Source organism: Chaetodon auriga, chromosome 19, assembly GCF_051107435.1.
Source record: "Chaetodon auriga isolate fChaAug3 chromosome 19, fChaAug3.hap1, whole genome shotgun sequence".
In the NCBI taxonomy this organism is placed as follows: Eukaryota; Metazoa; Chordata; class Actinopteri; order Chaetodontiformes; family Chaetodontidae; genus Chaetodon; species Chaetodon auriga.
The window spans coordinates 3,566,819-3,586,026 of NC_135092.1; the positions used below are offsets into that span (position 1 = coordinate 3,566,819).

The following is a 19,208-nucleotide window of genomic DNA, read 5'->3' on the forward strand; positions in this document are numbered from 1 at the left end:
ACATTACAAAAATGACCCCCCCAAAACATTAAGTCATGTAGTTATTAAAACGTTGTAGGAAAGTTATGTTGACCACAAACATTTGCACAACATTCTTAGAACTTTGTGGGAGAGTTACCTCAGGGGAAACATTAGACTAATTGCCCCCCCAAAATGCATGTGGTTATGAGAACATGAGGGAACGTTGCCGAATAGAAACCAGAAAGGAATGTTCCAGGAATGTTTTGTGTTAGCTGGTGGGTCAAAGAAGCACATTCAGCTGAAGTCTTTAAATGAATACTGAGAACTTGCACTTACAAACTTCATTACAGCATCACAGAGAGCTCAGAACAGTCCATCGGCTTTTCAAACGTGTGGCTGTCTTAATGGTTAGTGGTTGTTTTATTTCTCTATTATTTATTACAGTTAAAGATCCCCTTTAACATGTGGTTTGAAGTAGAATTTCCATTATTTTATTTCTCTTCTGTGAGTTTTATCTTCTTGTAAAGTGTATTGGGACCATGCTGGATGGTGATTCTGCACTTTAAATGGAATTGATTGGAGTTGATACCAAACATGAAGTTGGATGGAAATCAATAAACCTCAGCAGTAGTGCAAGAAATGTATTTTGACAGTATGGTTTAGTGCCTGTGTTGTGTGACAGCAATAAAAAAAAATTCAACAGAGCATACCGTGTAATACACACAATAAAAAAATATTATAACAATACTTGTGTCAATGTGGATTCTTGAATTTGACAATATAATATAACAATAGAGAACACTCCACTCTCACTTCTCACAGTTCGATGTAATTCGTGTTCCCAGAGTTGCATAATTGACACATTCATGCTTTAACATCAACAGTAACTGTAGAATTCAGTGTCTAATGCCATTTCCTACAACACCAAGAAACAAAATAGAAGACACTAATGATTTCTTTCTTCCTTCCTCTCTTTCTTTCTTTCTTTCTTTCTTTCTTTTTAATAAATCTGACAGGACATATAATTGCTGATCGATTACTTTAAAAACAGATTTAATGAAGTGAGAGTTAAGGGTTAACCCTTTGGCTCATTTTCAAAAAGAAATGGACTAGAAAAAGTGAAACTAGATGGTTGAATTTTGTTTAATAAAAATCAATTATTTTGACATGTCAGGTGTCACCTGAACCGACATTTCATGCTTCCAGGAACCAGGTTCCATCTTGATACTGTCGCATTTCACTACACTGCAAGAAATGTAAATATAGTTCAGCAGTTCATTTTAGAGGCAAACATGTCCGATTTTTCTCATGCAAATCAGCTTATCTCACTCCAAGTGGAATTCACTCCTCTGACAGCACCTACAGCCTCTCTGGTGAAAAATCAATCACTCTTTCAAAACTCAAAATATGACAACAAATGTCTGGTCAATGTCGACATCTTTTACAGTGGAGAGCAGGAGGGCTTGGCTTGCGCTGAAGAAGTGAAAGTAAAAGTAAAAACTGATGAAAAACGCTGAGACACGCTCAGACAGGGCCTTTGTTCGCTTCAGGATCAGCTCTAAACTTCATCTCTCCTGTCTTCACACTGAAGATGCTTCACAGTCTGAAGCCCTGCGAGCTGCAGGCTGGAGGGTTCAGCTTTGAAAACAGCCGCAGGTAAACATTGTTCTGTTGTTGTTACTGAGGCTGAAATACTGCTCGGCAGGAAGTAGCCTACTATAATGTCCATAAAGGGGTTCGTACTGCAGCGTGTCCTTCAGTGTCTTGCTCTCGACTGAGTTTATGAAGTTCACTGATCATTCTTTGCCTTCTGTGACCTTCATGTCACTGCAGCGTTCCTGAGACAGAATGACAGACAGCAACACGCTCGAGTTCATGCAGGGCTCAGGCCTGGATTTTAGAAAAACTGACTTCACGAGTCCACATCCCAGTCCCAGACAACAGTAATGAGAACGAGATTGTTTTCTGATTTTGATTTCATTTTCCAATATAAAGCTCTAAGAGTTGTTCCAGAGCCTCCTCACACTGCCTGTAGAACATAATTTTGGTAGGGAAATGCTGAATCCATTGTTATTTTTATCCATTTATTAATTTTTTTGGGCTAAAATTAGCCACAAAGTTAACTGTAAAATATAATATGTGATTACCTCAGCACAAGCTATGTCCCTATAGGACTTTACAATGTGTGCAACATACAACACTCGTCATTAGAACCTTCATTTAGATATGAAACAACTTATCCATGAAAAATATGGGTGAAACCTGAGGAAGATGAGGGGAGGAGAGGTTTGTCTTTCAGGATGGACAGACATGCAGCTGTCACATGTCCTCATTTTTTTTTATGTAGTATAAAATGGGGCAGCACAGTGGCACAGCAGGTAGTGTGCGTGCCTTGCAGCAAGAAGGTCACCGGTTCGATCCCCGGTTTCTGTGTGAAGTTTGCATGTTCTGCTCATTAGGTTAATTAATTGGTGACTCTAAATTGTCCATAGGTGTGAGTGTTGAGTTGTGTGAATGTTTGTTTCTATATGTTGCCCTGCAATCGACTGGCGACCGGTTCAGGGTGTACCCCGCCTCTTGCCTGTTGACAGCTGGGATAGGCTCCACCACAATCCTGAATGGGATAGGCGGTATAGAAGATGAATGAATGAATGTAGTATGAAATAAACTATATTAATAGTATAAACTGAGGAAAAGGCACAAGTTTAAGGTTTACGTTCTACCTTGTTTTCATTTTGTGCCACTTTTCCTCCATTTAACTTCATTTATCAGAGAAAATATTTTTCCATACAAAATTTATGATACTTTAACAAAATATAATGCAGTCATGTTTATGTTTACTTTGTGCATATGTATTTTCTTCTGGCATTTTCTAAATGTAATATACCTTTGACATATGGCAAGATAATAGGAGATGAGAGGTTTGTGGTGGATCCACACTAATATGAGAGTTGCTGATCTTTATTTCCAGAAATGTAGTGTTGGAGGCCAATTTTTCAGAGCTTGGTTACAAAGCCCCCGGTGCCAGAAAGACAGGGACAACCATCGCTGGGATTGTTTACAAGGTGAGGATCTGCCATCAGTGTTTTCACTGAGAGACAGACGCTGAGAAACCAGGCACTGAAAGGATCTCTGATATTTGGAAATATGCCTCTGCTATTTACTACAGCAATGCTTTAAATCAGTATCTGTACATGAAGGGCAGCTGCCCAGCTTCCTGGTTGCCACATGTGGCTGTATTAAACCTGGTGGCTGTTTTAGTGTGTAGGACGTAAACTCTTGACATCAGCCAGGTGTGGTGAGTATTTCCCGTCCTTGTCTGTCAGGATGGTGTGATCCTGGGAGCAGACACCAGGGCTACAGACGACATGGTGGTGGCTGACAAAAACTGCATGAAGATCCATTACATTGCTCCAAAGATCTAGTGAGTCAAACCACAGCGTTATTTTACAGTATGACTGTTATTTTGTGTTTGTATTACTGTAGATTGCCATGCTTTGTGTTGTTTTGTGATGATAGTATGATAGTAGCACACAAATTATTGAAAAAGTCTTTCAGAGGTTTTAGATAAGCTTCTGTATCTTCTGTAGCTGTTGTGGCGCCGGCGTGGCTGCAGACGCAGAGATCACCACACAGATCATGTCATCCAACGTGGAACTGCACACGCTCAACACGGGGCGACCTCCCCGCGTTGCCATGGTAACCAGACAGCTGAAACAGATGCTGTTCAGGTGAGGTCACAGAGATGTAAAGGATGCAAAGCTCACTTTCTGTTTCATGTATCCTCATTATCTCTCGTCTCTTTTGCTTTGTGGGCTCTCTGTGCTCATGAACATCCACACATGTCCAGGCAGACTTGTTCCTTATTCCTCCGCTGAAGGAGAGACTGCAGGGTGTTGTAGTGATGTCTGTCTGGTTTTTCAGATACCAGGGTCACGTCGGTTCATCTCTGATCGTTGGAGGAGTCGATGTGACTGGAGCTCACCTGTACAGTGTTTACCCCCATGGCTCCTACGACAAGCTGCCTTTCCTTACCATGGGTATGTGTTTATGTGTTCAATGTACTGTATTCTCCTCTATGACCACGCCAGCAAAAAACATCTCGGTTCAAGTTTCAAGTTTGTTATTTTGTCCATTAAAATACAGCTGGATGAAGTTCCAGGCTTTAAAAAACAGTCAGACATTGAAAACACATACAGTAAGCAACATATAATGAAAAATGTTTGATTGTGGTTTCAGGCTCTGGAGCTGCAGCTGCTGTCTCTGTTTTTGAGGACAGGTTCAAACCAAACATGGAGGTGAGACAGACTCTCTGCTTTCTTTTTGTGGCAGGTGTAATTGATAAAATGTGATGTCTGATATAAGGAAGAACAGAGAGAGGAGTTCTTACTGGCAGTGAATTCACTGTAAATTACATGATAATGGAGAAATAGTTGCTCTATAAAATTGTATTTGTTCTTTTTTATTCAATGATACAGGAACCCATTTCCTCCCGAAAGTGCTGTTTTGGGGATTTTTTGCTATGAAACATAATCTTTAATAGGTGACTGGAGATAAATTGTCAGGAGACATGAATTCTGAATTGATAACCTCAAAATATGATTTATCTGCTGCTGCTATCACGGTCTGCACAGTGCAATTTAGATTATGTCCACACTGAGTTGTCTGATTTGGAGAACACTGTTTATGTGGAAAAACCCCAAACCTGACCAGCATCATTGTTCTCTAAAAGCTCAGGACAAAATGCAAAAATTCACCAAAAAACTGTCGCAGTAAATCATACACTATGGAGTCAGTTATGCTCTTTTACAGTTGTAATACCTCCATCTCAGTCATTGGCAGTATATAGTTGGCATGGTGATGTACAGAGGATGTAGGTAGACGGGGACAGTCAGTTTTTGTTGTTGTCTTTTAATAATCTGACCAATGAGCATCTTCCTCTCTCGTTTTTCTCCTCCTGCTCCCTCCCTTTCAGCTGGAGGAGGCAAAGCAGCTTGTACAAGATGCCATCACTGCAGGGATTTTCTGTGACCTGGGTTCAGGCAGCAATGTGGACTTGTGTGTCATCACTGAAGCTGGAGTGGACTACCTGCGAGGCTACGACAAGCCCACGACGAAGGGGAAGAGGTAAACCTTAATGAGTACATTTTGAGAAACAAAAAATTCAATCAATTTATACACTTGAATGTGACTTTTTCTCCTCCTTGTCTGTCCTTTTTTTCAGAGAGGGACAGTACAGGTATAAGCCCGGCACCACGGCTGTCCTGACCAAAACTGTGACCCCGCTCTCTCTGGATGTGGTCAGCGAATCTGTCCAGATCATGCACACTGAATAAAATACAATGAAATGCTCCTGGTGGATGAAAATCTTTTCAATGTTTAGAAATGCATTAGTTTTCTAAATGAAAAGAAGGACAGGTGTGGTGAAAGGAATCAGAAGAGATTGTTCTCTAGTTTCTCTAAAGCATTGACTGCAAAGGAAGTAGTTTTTCTAATAAAAGCTTTTGTCTGTTAAGTGATCAGTGCCTGCAACTTATTTGGTGATTGCACCTGAAGGGCTGGGTGTCTGAATGGTGCATGGCTTTAAACTTCAATAAACCAGATTTTGTCGCTCATCAATCAAGCACTTCATATGAGGATAAATAATGTATTCATTCAGACATTTTCATGTCAGTTATTTTTTCTGTTATAGTGGTGAAAATAACATTTCACTCACTTCTTCACTGCTATGCTATGCTATGCTATGCTATGCTATCACAAGTCAGCTATCTTGTAAAACCTATATGCCTATATTTCTCAAATGTAATTAAGTGTGTATAACTGCATTTCATTTTCACATGTTTGAAACAGGGATTGATGCTCTGCTAACCAGATATGATAGGGAACCCCCCCACTTCAGTTTACATGATGGGTCTCACTGCAGATTGTATTTGTTTTTCTTATTAAAACATGCCTTCCCAGGAACAAAAATTCACATTTTGCACAGCAGCACAGCATGTAGTCAAATATGAGCATCTGTTCAAATTAATGAATAAATTCTTGAAAATAATTTGTGGCACCTATTAGGATTCATAATGTCGCAACAAATGTCCATCATGGGATAAATAAAGTCTTAATAATAAAGCCTAGACATTTGATAAATAGATTTTAAACATCTACGTTATTGTGTATTGTAATTTGACTTGCTTTTTAAATAGACATCCAATCATCTTCCGTTTCTCTTCATGCAGCTTCATGGTGCGTTTCAGTCTCCAAACGGGGGAGTGCGCGGTCATGCGAGCGCTCAAACAAATCTGTGATGTGTATCCTGTCGTTCACAGGCCCACCCATTTAGCGAGTTCAGATATTTATCACCAAGCGCTCCCAAAGAGTTTGTCCCGCCCACATGCTCAAAGCTGATTGGTTGAGCTGGTGAAGAGGCGTCGTTTGAATTTCAGTTGTATGCTGTTGTGTCTGGCGACTGCTTGGCGTAATTCAGCGGCTCCAGTATTTTGTAAAACTCTGAATTCGGGAATATTGTTCAGCTGCAAAGGTACGTTTACAATTACTTTGTTGAGTTAGGAAATTAATTAAAAGAGAGAGTTTTCATGACGCCATAAACGTAAAATAGGAGCTAAAGTTACCTTACCGTCAAAGTGACTAGGCAGCTAACTGAAGCTCCTGTATGCTAACGTTAGCTGTTAGATCTACTGCTCCAGAGTTCATTATGCAGAATTAATATGTTTCCTTGTACAGTAACGTTACCGGACTCGGTCACACAGACTTCTTAGCTGCAAACAAAACATATGTGGGAAATACAGACTTGACTGTTGTTAACCTGTTGACTGGCAGCCGGTGAGACAGCTTTGCAGACAAAGCGTTCAGTCCCTCACGAGTCTGCTCTCACTTTTCCTGCTGATTTTGCAGCTTCTAAACATTTGAGACAACAAGCTCGTCTAGCAAGCTCCCACGCTCTTTCTCAGAGTTAAAGTCCGCTGAAGGAAAAAGTTAGCCTTTTAATATATTGCTCATCTGTTTACAGTCGACGTATATATATATATATATATATATATATATATATTTTTTTTACCCCTTTTTGTTTAGCCCTCAGTTTCAGCTCCTGTGGGCCTTTGGATCTGCACTGTAGACTGAGGTCCAGCCAAACTCTGGTGATCCAGCTGATCCCCTTACTGTTGCCTAGATCATTCATACCTGGTTGTTGAATTTTCTATACTGAAAATGCTGTTGTTGTTGTTGTTGTTGTTGTTGTTGTTGTTGTTGTAGGTCTTTGTGTGAAACCTTTGTTGTTGTTTTTTTAACCCCACATGGAGTCAGACCAGATCACAGTAACCCCTAACACCACATACCAGGCTCCTTAAAGTCAGAGGGCAGGATTTTGTGAAGTCAATACGGCCACTGTGATACATTAGGGCTGACTGAATGAATGCGCTGCATGCAGCTTTGCAATAAAATTATTTTACCTATTTTAGATCGTAAAAACCAATATGTGACAGTCAGTGTTGATACTGTGGCTGGCCACCACAGATGGTGTATAGGAAACAGTGTGACAGAAAAATCCTGCTGTTCATCCAGTTATAGCAATGAGAATTCATAACAGGAGGAAATCAACAGTCTTGCAGGGTAAGAAACAACTGACTGCTCAACATTAACAAAACCAAGGAAGCAAAGGTACCCATCTACTGAGCATCAGTGGTATCAATGAGCTGCCTGTGCAGAGCCTGACAGATACTAAAAGACAAAACCAGCCACAGCCTGTTCAGCCTGCTGCCGTCTGACAAGCCGAAACAGAAATATCTGCAGCTGTAACACCAGACTGTACCTTAAAAAAGTATCCATCTCCTGTAAAGAGTTGACTTGAAAGCTTGTTTTCTGATTGATAAAACATGTAATGTCCTATCTCTCCTATCTTTTGCAGTCAGACCTTGGCTGCAGTATTCTTTCTCTTGTGGTTCTTACCCGTGTTGGAGGCAATGCGTCATGAAACATCTGCCAGCCGTCGGAAGGGGAAAGCGCCCCAACGTCGGCCCCCGCAGCCAGACCCAAAGTCTGCGACATCCAGGAGCCCAAGACGGAGTGGAGTGTCAAGTGAGAGTGCCTTAAGTAGCAGGATTGACATTCAGGGTCAAAAATTAGCACCAGCTCTTGCCAAATGCGAGTCAGCCACTGTTGGCGGGTTGCTGAAATAGGCCTTCACTACTAACTCTCATTACTACAACACATAAGTTGATTGACCGATGTAGAATATTTAACCTGTTTGTCAAGTTGTGTCTTTATTCCTTTAGAGGTTAGCCGAACTGTCTTGCTGTCACAACATCCGCTCAAACATTCTCTATCTGCTTTCCAGAGCAGCCTCCCGCGTCTCCCAAGAAAAGAAGGTTCCGTCCAGGAACCAGGGCCTTAATGGAGATCCGCAAGTACCAGAAGAGCACAGATCTGCTGCTCAGGAAGAGACCCTTCTCTCGCCTGGTGAGTCAAACAGCAGCAAACCCTGTGCTTACATGCCGTCATGTAGAAAATGATTATTCAAACAGATCTATGTATGCTCTGGTCAAGTGTTTCCACACTGTTGATTGCATTCAAGCATTGGGACGTACAGCCATGTTTCTGTTTGCCCCTTGCTGCATGCCTGCTGCTTTTGCACAGTCTTAAAATCACACATGACTTTGTCAACAACTATGACTTGTCAACAGCAGCTACCCACACTGTCCCCCAGCATTGCGAAGGGCTGTGTTTAAGTCACAGTGTAACTTTCAGCAGTGAAAGAACCAGGACCACAGCTAGACCACAATGTGGCAAGTGTTAAATACATCCACCCCAGTATTACAAAGACAAGCTAGTGTCACAAATGTCATATGTTTTGTTTTGTCAGACTTTGTCAGATGCTTTGTGGGACAGCTCACCACCACCAGGTGTCAGGATGAGCATTACATTTTTGTGATTCACATATTGACATTCACATAGAGAAAGACAGCGTGAGTAATACAGTGGGCGAGGGGCACTATGTTGACGTTCTGAGCTGTAAATCAGTCTGATGGTCTGCACTATCTATAAATAATCGATCTATAAATAAACCCAAGAGGCTCTCTTTTATATGCAGTTTTGTGTATAGTTGGAGAATGCACCCACAGTCTGAAAAAGCATCATTCTCAGCTGCTGCATGCTTTGCTCTCACCTGCATGACGACAGCCTCGTTTATTAAATGTCTCCATTCCTCCTCTTGGTTCAGGTTCGTGAGGTGTGCGAGAGTTTTTCCAGAGAGGCTCTCAGGTGGCAGGTCTACGCTCTTCTTGCCCTGCAGGAGGTAAGCTGTTACCTTCACTCAACCACAATACTGTGGTCATCTGATGTCTGATGTCTACTTTTGTTGCATTTTTTGGTGGTCAGAGTGTATGGTGTGAGATATGAAATATATTAAACACAACAATCATGGTTTAGTTTTTATAATTTACTGTTTCATGCTATGCTCAAGGGCTTCTGTAGAAAACTGAACCATAGAGCAAACAGACAGAGGAATTGCAAGACTAGATAATAATTGTCAGAGGGGTCATCAGTATGGGTGACCCCTCTCACACTGCATTATTTCGCCCATTGTCACCAAAAAAAATCTTGATTCCTGCAGCCTTAATATTAAATATAGTGACTGAATTATCTGTTGAGGTTTTTACTTTCACTTGTTTGTGCATCACAAAATCATTACACCATATAGGATGCTAGGGAGCACTGAGCATAGTGATGTTTTTTAACTATAATTTGAAGTCAGGATCATGAACTCCTGTTGTCTTATAGAAACTAACAAGACAACCGACAAACAAGTTCAGTGTATTGAAAATCTGCTTTGAGTTGCATCTGTGAATGCAACTGTAGCTGTAACTGTTATTTTGAGAACCTCACGAAAGTTGGGGGACAATTGAACAATTATCTGTTGTAGAAAACAATGCCCTGGATTTGGTCTTTTAAATTACAATCCTCTTCCTCTTCGTCCTCCTCCCAGGCTGCAGAGGCATTTCTTGTCTTGTTATTCTCAGACGCCAACCTATGCGCCATCCACGCCAAGCGGGTCACCCTGTTCCCCCGTGACATTCAGCTGGCCAGGAGGATACGCGGGGTGGATAACCTGTGAAACCTGGGTGGCTTTTTAGGGTTTATCTTGGTGGATTAACACAGGTTTTATGAAAAAGTTACAAGTTCAAATTCAGTTCCTGCTTCAAACCACCGTTCAAGAGCTGGACTTGAAAAAATCAGTACAGAAAAAAGAAACTGAAAGTCCAAAAATGATCCTTGTCAAGCAGCTGCATTTGTATACGTTGTTGAATAATTTGCTAAACTGAGTAGATCTGCTGTATGATTGTTCTGTTGTGTTGATTTCAGTTGATTATTTTGCACATATTGTTCCCCATTCAAGTGAACTTATATTGTAAATAAATGGCAAGTTTTTTTTTGATGTTACACACCTGATGTCTTATTTTAGTTTGGACACAATCAAGATTTAATCTCATTATATCGCTGTGTGACACTGCCAGACAGAGAAGTCATAGAGAAGAAGCCAGTTTGGTCCAAATGCAGCCAAGAGACTGAGGGAGATTTATTTTTTCCATCCTTGGGTGTCTAACAAGAAAGGTGTTCATGGTCAGGAAAGAAGCTGGAGAGATTTTATTTATGGAATCAGTTCTACAACCAGATTCTTAAAAAAAAGTTGGGACTCTGTATAAAAAGTAAATAAAAACTTTAATCATTTGTAAGCAAGCTACATACATACATACTTACATACATTTCTCAAACCAGGTTCCTCCTCCACAGCTCCTCCTCACATTTTTCAGTACTACACGATTTTCATGGTCATTTGAAAATCAGCACAACTGATACTGAGAGTATCTTTGTGAATTGATGATGACGATGATGTGTCAGCTCTCCTGTTGGTCTACTCTTGGGGTTAAGGCAGATATTAGGTTAAGGTTTGCTTTCTTATCAAGAAAGTGATGAGACAACTCAGTGCAAGCTGATGAGGAAGCACATCAGGCACAACTCAAGTCTCACTTTGTCAATTCCATGTTGCTCAGACCAGACATCAGCCATTAATGCTAAACTCATACAGCTTTACTTCCTCTGTAAAACAGACGATACATCACTCTTTGTCTGTTTCCACCACTTAATGTGTACAAATGCATAAATAAAACATTTTAGAAAAAGAACCCCCCCATGACAAACATCACAAGAGATCTCACATCCAGATTGAGTCCTTTCACATGTATGTGATAAAAACTTAACAACATAGAAACTGTTAGACTTGATCTTTGAAGAGTTCTAGAACAGGTACTGACTATAAAAACTGTTCATGTCTTCAGCTCTGGCGGATAAAAAGCCCTCAAAGTGGCCCTTTGTAAGAGCAATATGTAATCTTCTTGAGGCAAATTTCTGTTCACAGTGGTCCTCCATCACGGCCCATAGCCCAACAGTCTGCATGTTTTCATGCCAACCGAACCATAGCAACTAAGTAGTGGATGATGAAGAATATTACTGATGATGTCTGATGTGAGAAATTTAAACCTGTAAAGCCTGCAAAGAACATCCTTGAATAACACAACTGCTGAAAACTGCTGAAAGATGTACAAACACAAGCAGGATGTGGGTCACTGTAAGGCAAATAACAACAATGTATGGAAGTCTGAGGCTGAAAATATTAGAATCAAAGCATTTAATCAAACTGAAATGTCACTCTCCTTGTGTGTGTGCGCAGTGTACAATGTCATTTAACCTCAGAGAGAAGTTTCATTTAGGTGTCACACAGTCAACCCATTTGATTTATTCAATTATTATCATCAATGTGCAACAATATACTGTTAAGTCCTCTGAAAATGATTTGCCAAATTGAGTTTTAATTAGAAACTGATTGATTTGCAAACATCACTATGATTTAATGATTCCATTTTAATATTGGCAACCACAAACTTCCACACAACAGATTAATATCCCATTACATTCTCCACTCATGGATAAAATCTGAGCCAAAAACACTGGTAATACCCACCATACTGAAGCAGATGTTTGGGATCCAGTCAGAAGAATGAAGGAGATGATCAATGCCTAAATTATTACATCTTAAAATCAATACATATGATACATTTCACATTGATTCACTGGCCACATTCACTAAGATATCACAGCTCAATTTATTACCTTTCACTGTCACTTCATATGCGCTTAAAATCCATTCTGGTGTCAAAATCCTCCATCTTTTAGACTAACTGACCACAGCAGTCCTCCACTTGTGGTCTATGTGTTATCTCCTCCAGATTTCTACATCAGGCAGATTGAAGACAGCACTGTTACGTGTCCACCCGTTTTATAAGGTTTTATAACAGTAGGGTGACAAAGGCAAACAACTCCAGTGAAGCTTACTTGATGTGCTCCTTGAAAAATGGGCAAGTCCCCGTTGTAAATGTGTGTTCATGACAAGCAAGGCAAGAACCAAAAGGGTATGTTCAGTGACATCCACGCCTGGACTGCTAGGTAAAACGTCTCTGAGGCAGCTGTTAGCCGTCGTTGCTTCCTCAGCCATGTCAGTAGTCAAAACATTTCATGATGGCGTCTCGGTCAAATCTGAAGTTGAGGAAAGCCTTGGAGGACAGCAGGTGCTCACAGACTCTGCTGTGGATGGTCTGGTCATCCATGGAACTGCATGGAGCCAAATCTGTGAGGAGAAAAGGTCCATGTGTCATTTGTGGAAGGAAGAGTTTTATGTCCCATTTGGTTTTTGGTTGTGCCAGCATTCAGTTAAACTCTGCTCTTTTGGGACCACAACCGGTGCTCCTCATTTAGCCCCTGACAGCAGCAACCTCTTTATGGTGGACATTAGCAAGAACCTCTCAGAGCTGAACCTGAAGCTGCAGCAGCTCCTCAGCTCTCTGCTTTCACATGTGGACTCATTTGGTCAATATAAATATAACTTGACACATGACACAGAGTAAAACCCAGCTGACAAAATGGACACTGGTGGGTGCAGTCTCAAAGATGGTAACTACATGGTAACTACAGAAACGTACCTCTCTCAAAACTGTCTTGCAGTCTTCTGGGTTGGATTCTTTTATCTTCTTTCTGTGGAAATAGTGTAAGAGCGCACTGACTGTAATTGTAAAAAAAAAATCAGCCATTTTTAAATTCTACATAACACAGTGGCAAAAACAGTCTCCGGTAATAACAGCGTTGTACTTACTAGTAGGATTTTCACCTGGTGGTTGCCAGCTCCATTGTCACTGGCTCCTTTCTTCACATAAGGCGAGTCCTGACATTTCTTCCCATTGCCTTTCAAGTTTGGGTTCTACAGAGCAAAAGAACAGAAGTTTTGAGGTAACTGAGATGCAGTAACTCCGTCTGAAGCCACTGACAAACTCCACAACCCTGAATCCATATCGTATCATACCCCCTCACATCTCAAATTTAGCACCAGGAAGTAGTTAGTGGTAAATAGCTTTGGAAAGCTATAGCAAATTCCATGATACCTGAATTTACACCTCATCATATCATATCATACTCCTTATGCTTACGAGGAAAACTGGAAATTGGTGAGGGAGATGGGAAACGCTGCACAGGGAAAATAGGTACCAGGTTAGTGATATGTTCAATTCATATTATCAGCTCATGATTGGAGCACCAGTTCCCTGGGTTACTGAACTGAGAATAACGTGATGGCACCTCCCAACTAGAAATCAGTAGTAGTAGCAGTAGTCATTGTTTTCCTCAGTCTAGCCAACATGTGTAACTATTAACTGCTGGGAACACAGAGCCTCACTGTGAGATGCTGCTGTTGGTTAATGGTTAACTGCAGCACAGTGATCTTGTCTCTCCTGACCTGGTTCAGCTCATACTGGCTCAGCTGGCCCAGAGCCTTCTGCTGCTTGTGTTTCGCCCAACCATCTCCTGGAAATGCATCTGTACCTGTGAGGCGACGGGATTTTGACCTAAGAGATGGAAAAAAAAGAACAAGTGGAGATAATCTATTGGTGGCCCAGAAGGCAATGACTTGAACCTCGGCTGAAGGATTATGATGGTACAGATCCAAAACAGCTACAGTACGGAAATACACCTAATGCTCCACTAAGTTCACCATCTGTCTTTAATTTGTTTCTAAATACATCATTCCTGGATGTAATCTGAGATCTGGCTTTCACTGAGGACTGGTGGGATTTCTCTTTACCGAGCATTGTCTGAGGGTTTGCATGGAGTGTTGCCGTTGTTTGTGAAGTCCTCATCACTGTCTGTTGACTCGCCTTTCAGCCTGCTGAGCCATTCTCGCAGCGGTCTGTACAGGTGGAGCAGGAAGTGTGCCATCAATACCAGTCAACTACTACCATGAATCCAAATCACATTTTTCACGATGAAACGTGCAAAAGTTCAACAACAATGAAGTAACAACGTTATTTTTACATTTCTGTTTGTACAGATAAAGCAAATGGGACACATCATGTTATTTAGTGAGCTTTCTTCACACGCACCTTATGAATGGAATAGCCATGAAAAACCTGTTGGGGGCAAGTCCAAGTTTAGACTTCGGGGTCATGTCATTCCTATGACATGGCAGCTTCTCAATAGGAAACCATTCAATGTTCTACAAGAGAAGAAGAACAAGGCCATGAGGTGATCTGTCACCGACAGAAAGGTGTAAGTTAACCTGAGGAGGAATGTGTGAAAAGGGATTCCTACCCTGATCTCCTTCCTAGTTTTGGGGTTGAACTTGGTATCCTTTGACACTCCTGGTATAATGTAGAGGCGCACGAGCTGGTCAGTGATTTTCTGCTCTATGTACATGTCTTTGCAGATGCGATTCTTGATGTCAAAGCCCGTCTCCTCCAACACCTGGAAAACAGTGATTTGAACTATGAACTACAATGAACTACATTAAATGTACGTGACTCTTCATTGTTTCATTTGGCCTCAGGTGAACAGAAAAGAACATGTGACTCACTTCACGAACTGCACAGTCATGAGGAGCTTCATCCTCATTAACTTTCCCCTTTGGAAAGCCCCAGCCTGACTTTGCAAGGTAGCCCTGAACAAGCAGAACCTAGAGAGAAGAGATGCTCCAATTAGCTGTCACAGCTGTCACAAAATGAATGGATCCTACTAACGAGTACTTTGTGCATGTATCCACACCCTGGCATATCAGATTGTTCTCTGCCATAGCCCAGTCTGAGGATAGCTCTCTGGCACATCGATTGGTTTCATTTTTAAATGAACCCACACAGTCAGCCACACCCAAGTGTTTGCAAGGACTGCAACAGCGAGCACACAGAGGTTTAATAGGTGGGACTCCCCACCAGTCAGTTAGAGCTGAAGAAGCTCCTCGGATGAGAGGCGAAACATTTTCAAGTTTCTACAACCAAGTCTGGTTGACCTTGATTCAACCCTTGTTCATGACCTGGATGACTGAGGCTCTTCACAGACATTCTTAACATTCAACCGGTGCTTTCCATCAGATACTGAGAAGAAGGTTTTGGCTAAACTAGGTTGTCTGAAAAGTTCGGTATAATCTGTTTTGAATTTAAAAATAACAAAAATATAGTACAACCTCAGACTTATTGACACTGACAGCTGAATAGAAAAGAAAACAAAGCCATCTTATTCAAACATGATATGCACAGTATAAAACAGGGTAAATTAAAATAAAGGCCTATTTTTGACAATATCATTAGCATCATTAGCATTTTATGAAACAGAGTCCTGGTCCAACACCAGCCTCATCGGGATAATTCTGACTTATCATAACCTGGGCCTTATTTTTGTTTTGGTCATCTTTTCTATCACTTTTGTTTTGTTATTTTTTCCATTGTACCACCACTTGCTGAGATTTTGCAATAAGTTCCCTTTTCTTGACCCGTCTGACTTGTTTCCAGATGTCAGCAGTTATCTTTGTGAGCATGTTGATATCGCTGAGAGAAATGATGAACAAAGACGTGAAAACAAGGAATAAGTAATGTACTCAATGAGAAATATCATTTCAATTTACAAAAGCTACTTCAGGTACTGCTGCAGTGTTTGCGTGTCCACGAACAACTCACGTTTTCTAGCGATTCATCTAGAATTATTGCTCCATAGGTAGGTACACCCATCTTATACTCCTTCCACTGCTCCAGGACTTTCTGCACGTCCTCTCCATGAGGCAAAAGAAACGGACAGTGATGGAAGAGTTTGCAGCTGTCAAGGACAATAAAGTGTAAAACAAACAGGAGCGCCACATTTGTTTACTTGCTCTGAGGATCACACCTCTGATGTTAGTTTGTGTTAAAACTCACTGATCTCTTGTTTTGGGTGGCTGTTATCACAATGAAAAGGCACTTAAAAGGTCCAAAATATGGTACGCTTTGGAATGTGTTCAGTACAATACAGATGATTGAGGATTAAAGTACATTAATGGATGTAAAACAAGATGTTTAAAAACTGATATGGTCATTTAACACCATCATTCACATGTAAGGATATCTGCTTTGGCAAAGTCTCTTATCCCACAGTGAGGAGCTCCTGGAAGGTTCTGCATGCAAAAGTCCAGGTAGAACCAGTGGGCCAGCTCGATCTGGAAGCACACCCGGATAGCGTTGTCCCTCTCCTCACTGGGGATGTGCAGGATGAACCGGCTTGAGAAACACAGGAGAGGTGAGAGGTGAGAGGTGGGAGCCTTAACACAAGGCTTTCATGTATTACAGATATGATCAGTGACAGTGGGTTCATGCTTTACTTCAGCATCATAATAATATTTGTATGCCGTTGTGGGACGGGGCACCAGGGGTGTCAGTGATGGCCCTGCTAACTGTCTGTCAAATCCTTGACCATGACAGGAATGACAGGGACAGATTCTGCCTGATCGATCTGTTCATATGTATGAGAAAGGAAATTAAGAACTGCACAGTGGCCACTTTATTAGATATACCGATGCAATCTATTGCAACACAGTTGCACAGCTCTGCCATAAAGTCTGTATGAAGTTTGTAATGTTCAATTTTTGCTTTTTCGGAAAAGTGTAAATTCAATTCAATCCTCCCTTTTTCCGAACAACAGGGGTCAGAAGATAAGAGTGATCCCTGAATATAAAGCAGTCCAGTGCAACAACATCAACTATGAACTCAATGCTTAATCATAGGACTGGATTAACATGTCTATGACAGCGTCAGCAAAACCTCGACATTATAAGTGAAACAAAAGAAGACTTAAGTTAAACATTGGATTACACTGCATTGAACACAGCATGAAATCTGAACGCATAGACTTTTCTGCAGACTGTACAGCGCGCGGTGACCAGTGGTGATTTGTGACCAATCTTTATTGGTAAACACAGATCAGACCGACGTGTACACGACCATATATTATAAAGGAACGACCAGCAGATCTGCTTGAGAGGACGGGAGAAGAATCCAGGGCTCGAAGGGACGTCGAGGGCGAACAGGGACATGCTTTTAGGGTTTTATTCACGTCTTCACTAATTTATTCGCAGTTCTTTGGAGGTTAAACAAGCCTTTGCCTCTCAGTCTCGCGCCCTGGCAGACGAGCACGTTCTCTTGCGAACACGCCAACGTAAATAAAAACAGAATGCAGTCATTTAAAAACAAACTATGTTTACTGGCATCAGTTTTCTGAAGTGTTCCCGAGGCCATGTAGTCACATCCTTTATCCAATCATGTGTTCACAAAGTGGTGAACCTCACTCCATCATGCAACGCATCAACATCAGCTGAGCTACAAACACGTACAGGCACCGCGGGGACCGCTAGTTTTTACCAACCACAACAACACAGTCAAGTCACAGGTATTATTCTAACACCTGAACGAGTAGACAGTCAAACAACGATGGTAAAGGCCGGTAAAGCGTCCGGTTACCTGCAGAGGTCGTCCAGTACGTCGGAGGGGATCTCCACTCTTTTTGTTTCCATATTGGTTGAAAACATCCCGTCTCTATCTCAGAACATGGAGGCGCTAAAGCCATAAGAATAGCAAGCTACATCCGCATTATCAGCTCAGTGGATCCCAAGCTTTAGACTCGCCACAGAAAAGTAGCATTAGCCATACATTTATGGTATCAACTATCAACTCTTTCTCCTCCACCGGGAACTGGACGGAGTGCGTTGTTTATGCTGCGTTCACGTGATGCGGATTGGGTGGTGGAATGGAGAAGATTCGGATTTTAACGCTTTGTGAGCGTACACATCATCAACCCGGCTGCATCATTTTAGTAGTGTGAGGAGAATAAGGTGGTTGTATAAGTAGTAGAACATGAAAATGAATACAGTCGTTTGACGTGATAACACCATACACATTATATTTGGATTATGTTACATTGAACGGCGAACCCTGGCAGATGTGAGGCATCTTCAGTTTTCAGTTACAGGGCTTTTAATTAAGTACCAAATCGGAAATGTCGGAGCTTTCCGAAAAATCTGAGTTTTACAGTCGTAATTACGACTTGGATGTAGACATGGACACTGTTTACAAAGTTGATGTTCGGAATATCGATAACTCCGATGTTAAATAAACGCAGCGTTAGTTTACAACCGGAAGTTAATCATCCAATCGAATGCTTAGAGTGAGGGCGCGAGTTACCTAGACAATACACTATTGGTTCATCTTTATGTCTGTCAATTAACCGGGGGAAGGCCAGTTAGCAAGTTTGTTTGAAGCATCTGCCACAGTGGAACTACCGAAAAAGTAGTTCCACAGTAGTTCCACAGTAGTTCCCCAAGGGGGCGTTGCCTTGCGTCTGTCGTCACAGAGCGTGGTGTGCCTGGTGCGTCTAATAATCTGCTGGCATTAGATCGTCTCATAACTTTGAAGATAAGGTGGCAAATCTCTACCTAGAAATTATATAATATTTGCCTTAACCTCCAGATTGAACCTATAGTAGGCCTCACACTAAACACTAAATTATGTCCAACAACAGTCTACACAGATTCTTGGATCTATAGGTGGCCAACAGCTGTCTACAGAACAGCTGGGGAATGGACTTCACTCTGCCTCATTGCATGCGTCTGTATCTCTCCACAGAAACACTTCAGTTGTGTGTGTCTCCTTACATATGTACGTATGGTCCATATTTTATTTATTTATTTATTTATTTATTTTATTTTATTTTTTTTTGTGTGTGTGTGTGTGTGTGTGTGTGTGTGTGTGTGTGTGTGTGTGTGTGTGTGTGTGTGTGCTCCACATACATTCATTTCTTGTGAACGGACTGCATTTAAAAATGAAATGTGTATTTGTTGTTAAGAACTG

General features: G+C 41.3%; 3 protein-coding genes across 4 annotated transcripts; 2 read left to right on the top strand and 1 right to left on the bottom strand.

Annotated features, from left to right (window-relative positions):
* Window positions 1-1,456: 1,456 nt before the first annotated feature.
* psmb10 (proteasome 20S subunit beta 10) lies at window positions 1,457-5,578 on the top strand. Its single transcript, XM_076758050.1, has 8 exons — window positions 1,457-1,617; window positions 2,933-3,026; window positions 3,288-3,385; window positions 3,552-3,692; window positions 3,886-4,001; window positions 4,201-4,259; window positions 4,937-5,088; window positions 5,186-5,578. Exons 1-8 carry the CDS (start codon window positions 1,553-1,555, stop codon window positions 5,295-5,297), a joined length of 837 nt encoding a protein of 278 aa, XP_076614165.1. The 5' UTR covers window positions 1,457-1,552; the 3' UTR covers window positions 5,298-5,578.
* An 838-nt stretch (window positions 5,579-6,416) lies between these two features.
* cenpa (histone H3-like centromeric protein A) lies at window positions 6,417-10,379 on the top strand. Its single transcript, XM_076758370.1, has 5 exons — window positions 6,417-6,493; window positions 7,877-8,046; window positions 8,306-8,427; window positions 9,188-9,262; window positions 9,953-10,379. The coding sequence occupies exons 2-5, from the start codon at window positions 7,932-7,934 to the stop codon at window positions 10,079-10,081; spliced, it is 441 nt and encodes a 146-aa protein (XP_076614485.1). The 5' UTR covers window positions 6,417-6,493; window positions 7,877-7,931; the 3' UTR covers window positions 10,082-10,379.
* Window positions 10,380-10,665: 286 nt separating this feature from the next.
* dcp2 (decapping mRNA 2) lies at window positions 10,666-18,069 on the bottom strand. Of its 2 annotated transcripts, none has more exons than XM_076758897.1 (11): window positions 17,823-18,069; window positions 16,435-16,586; window positions 16,014-16,141; window positions 14,921-15,019; window positions 14,659-14,811; window positions 14,451-14,563; window positions 14,153-14,257; window positions 13,808-13,916; window positions 13,172-13,276; window positions 13,002-13,053; window positions 10,666-12,649 (listed from the first exon to the last, which is right to left on the bottom strand). In XM_076758897.1, the coding sequence occupies exons 1-11, from the start codon at window positions 17,888-17,890 to the stop codon at window positions 12,519-12,521; spliced, it is 1,215 nt and encodes a 404-aa protein (XP_076615012.1). In that variant the 5' UTR covers window positions 17,891-18,069; the 3' UTR covers window positions 10,666-12,518. The 2 variants fall into 2 exon arrangements, with proteins under 2 accessions (XP_076615012.1, XP_076615013.1); XM_076758898.1 differs by having other exon boundaries at window positions 13,187-13,276; window positions 17,823-18,033.
* Window positions 18,070-19,208: the final 1,139 nt, after the last annotated feature.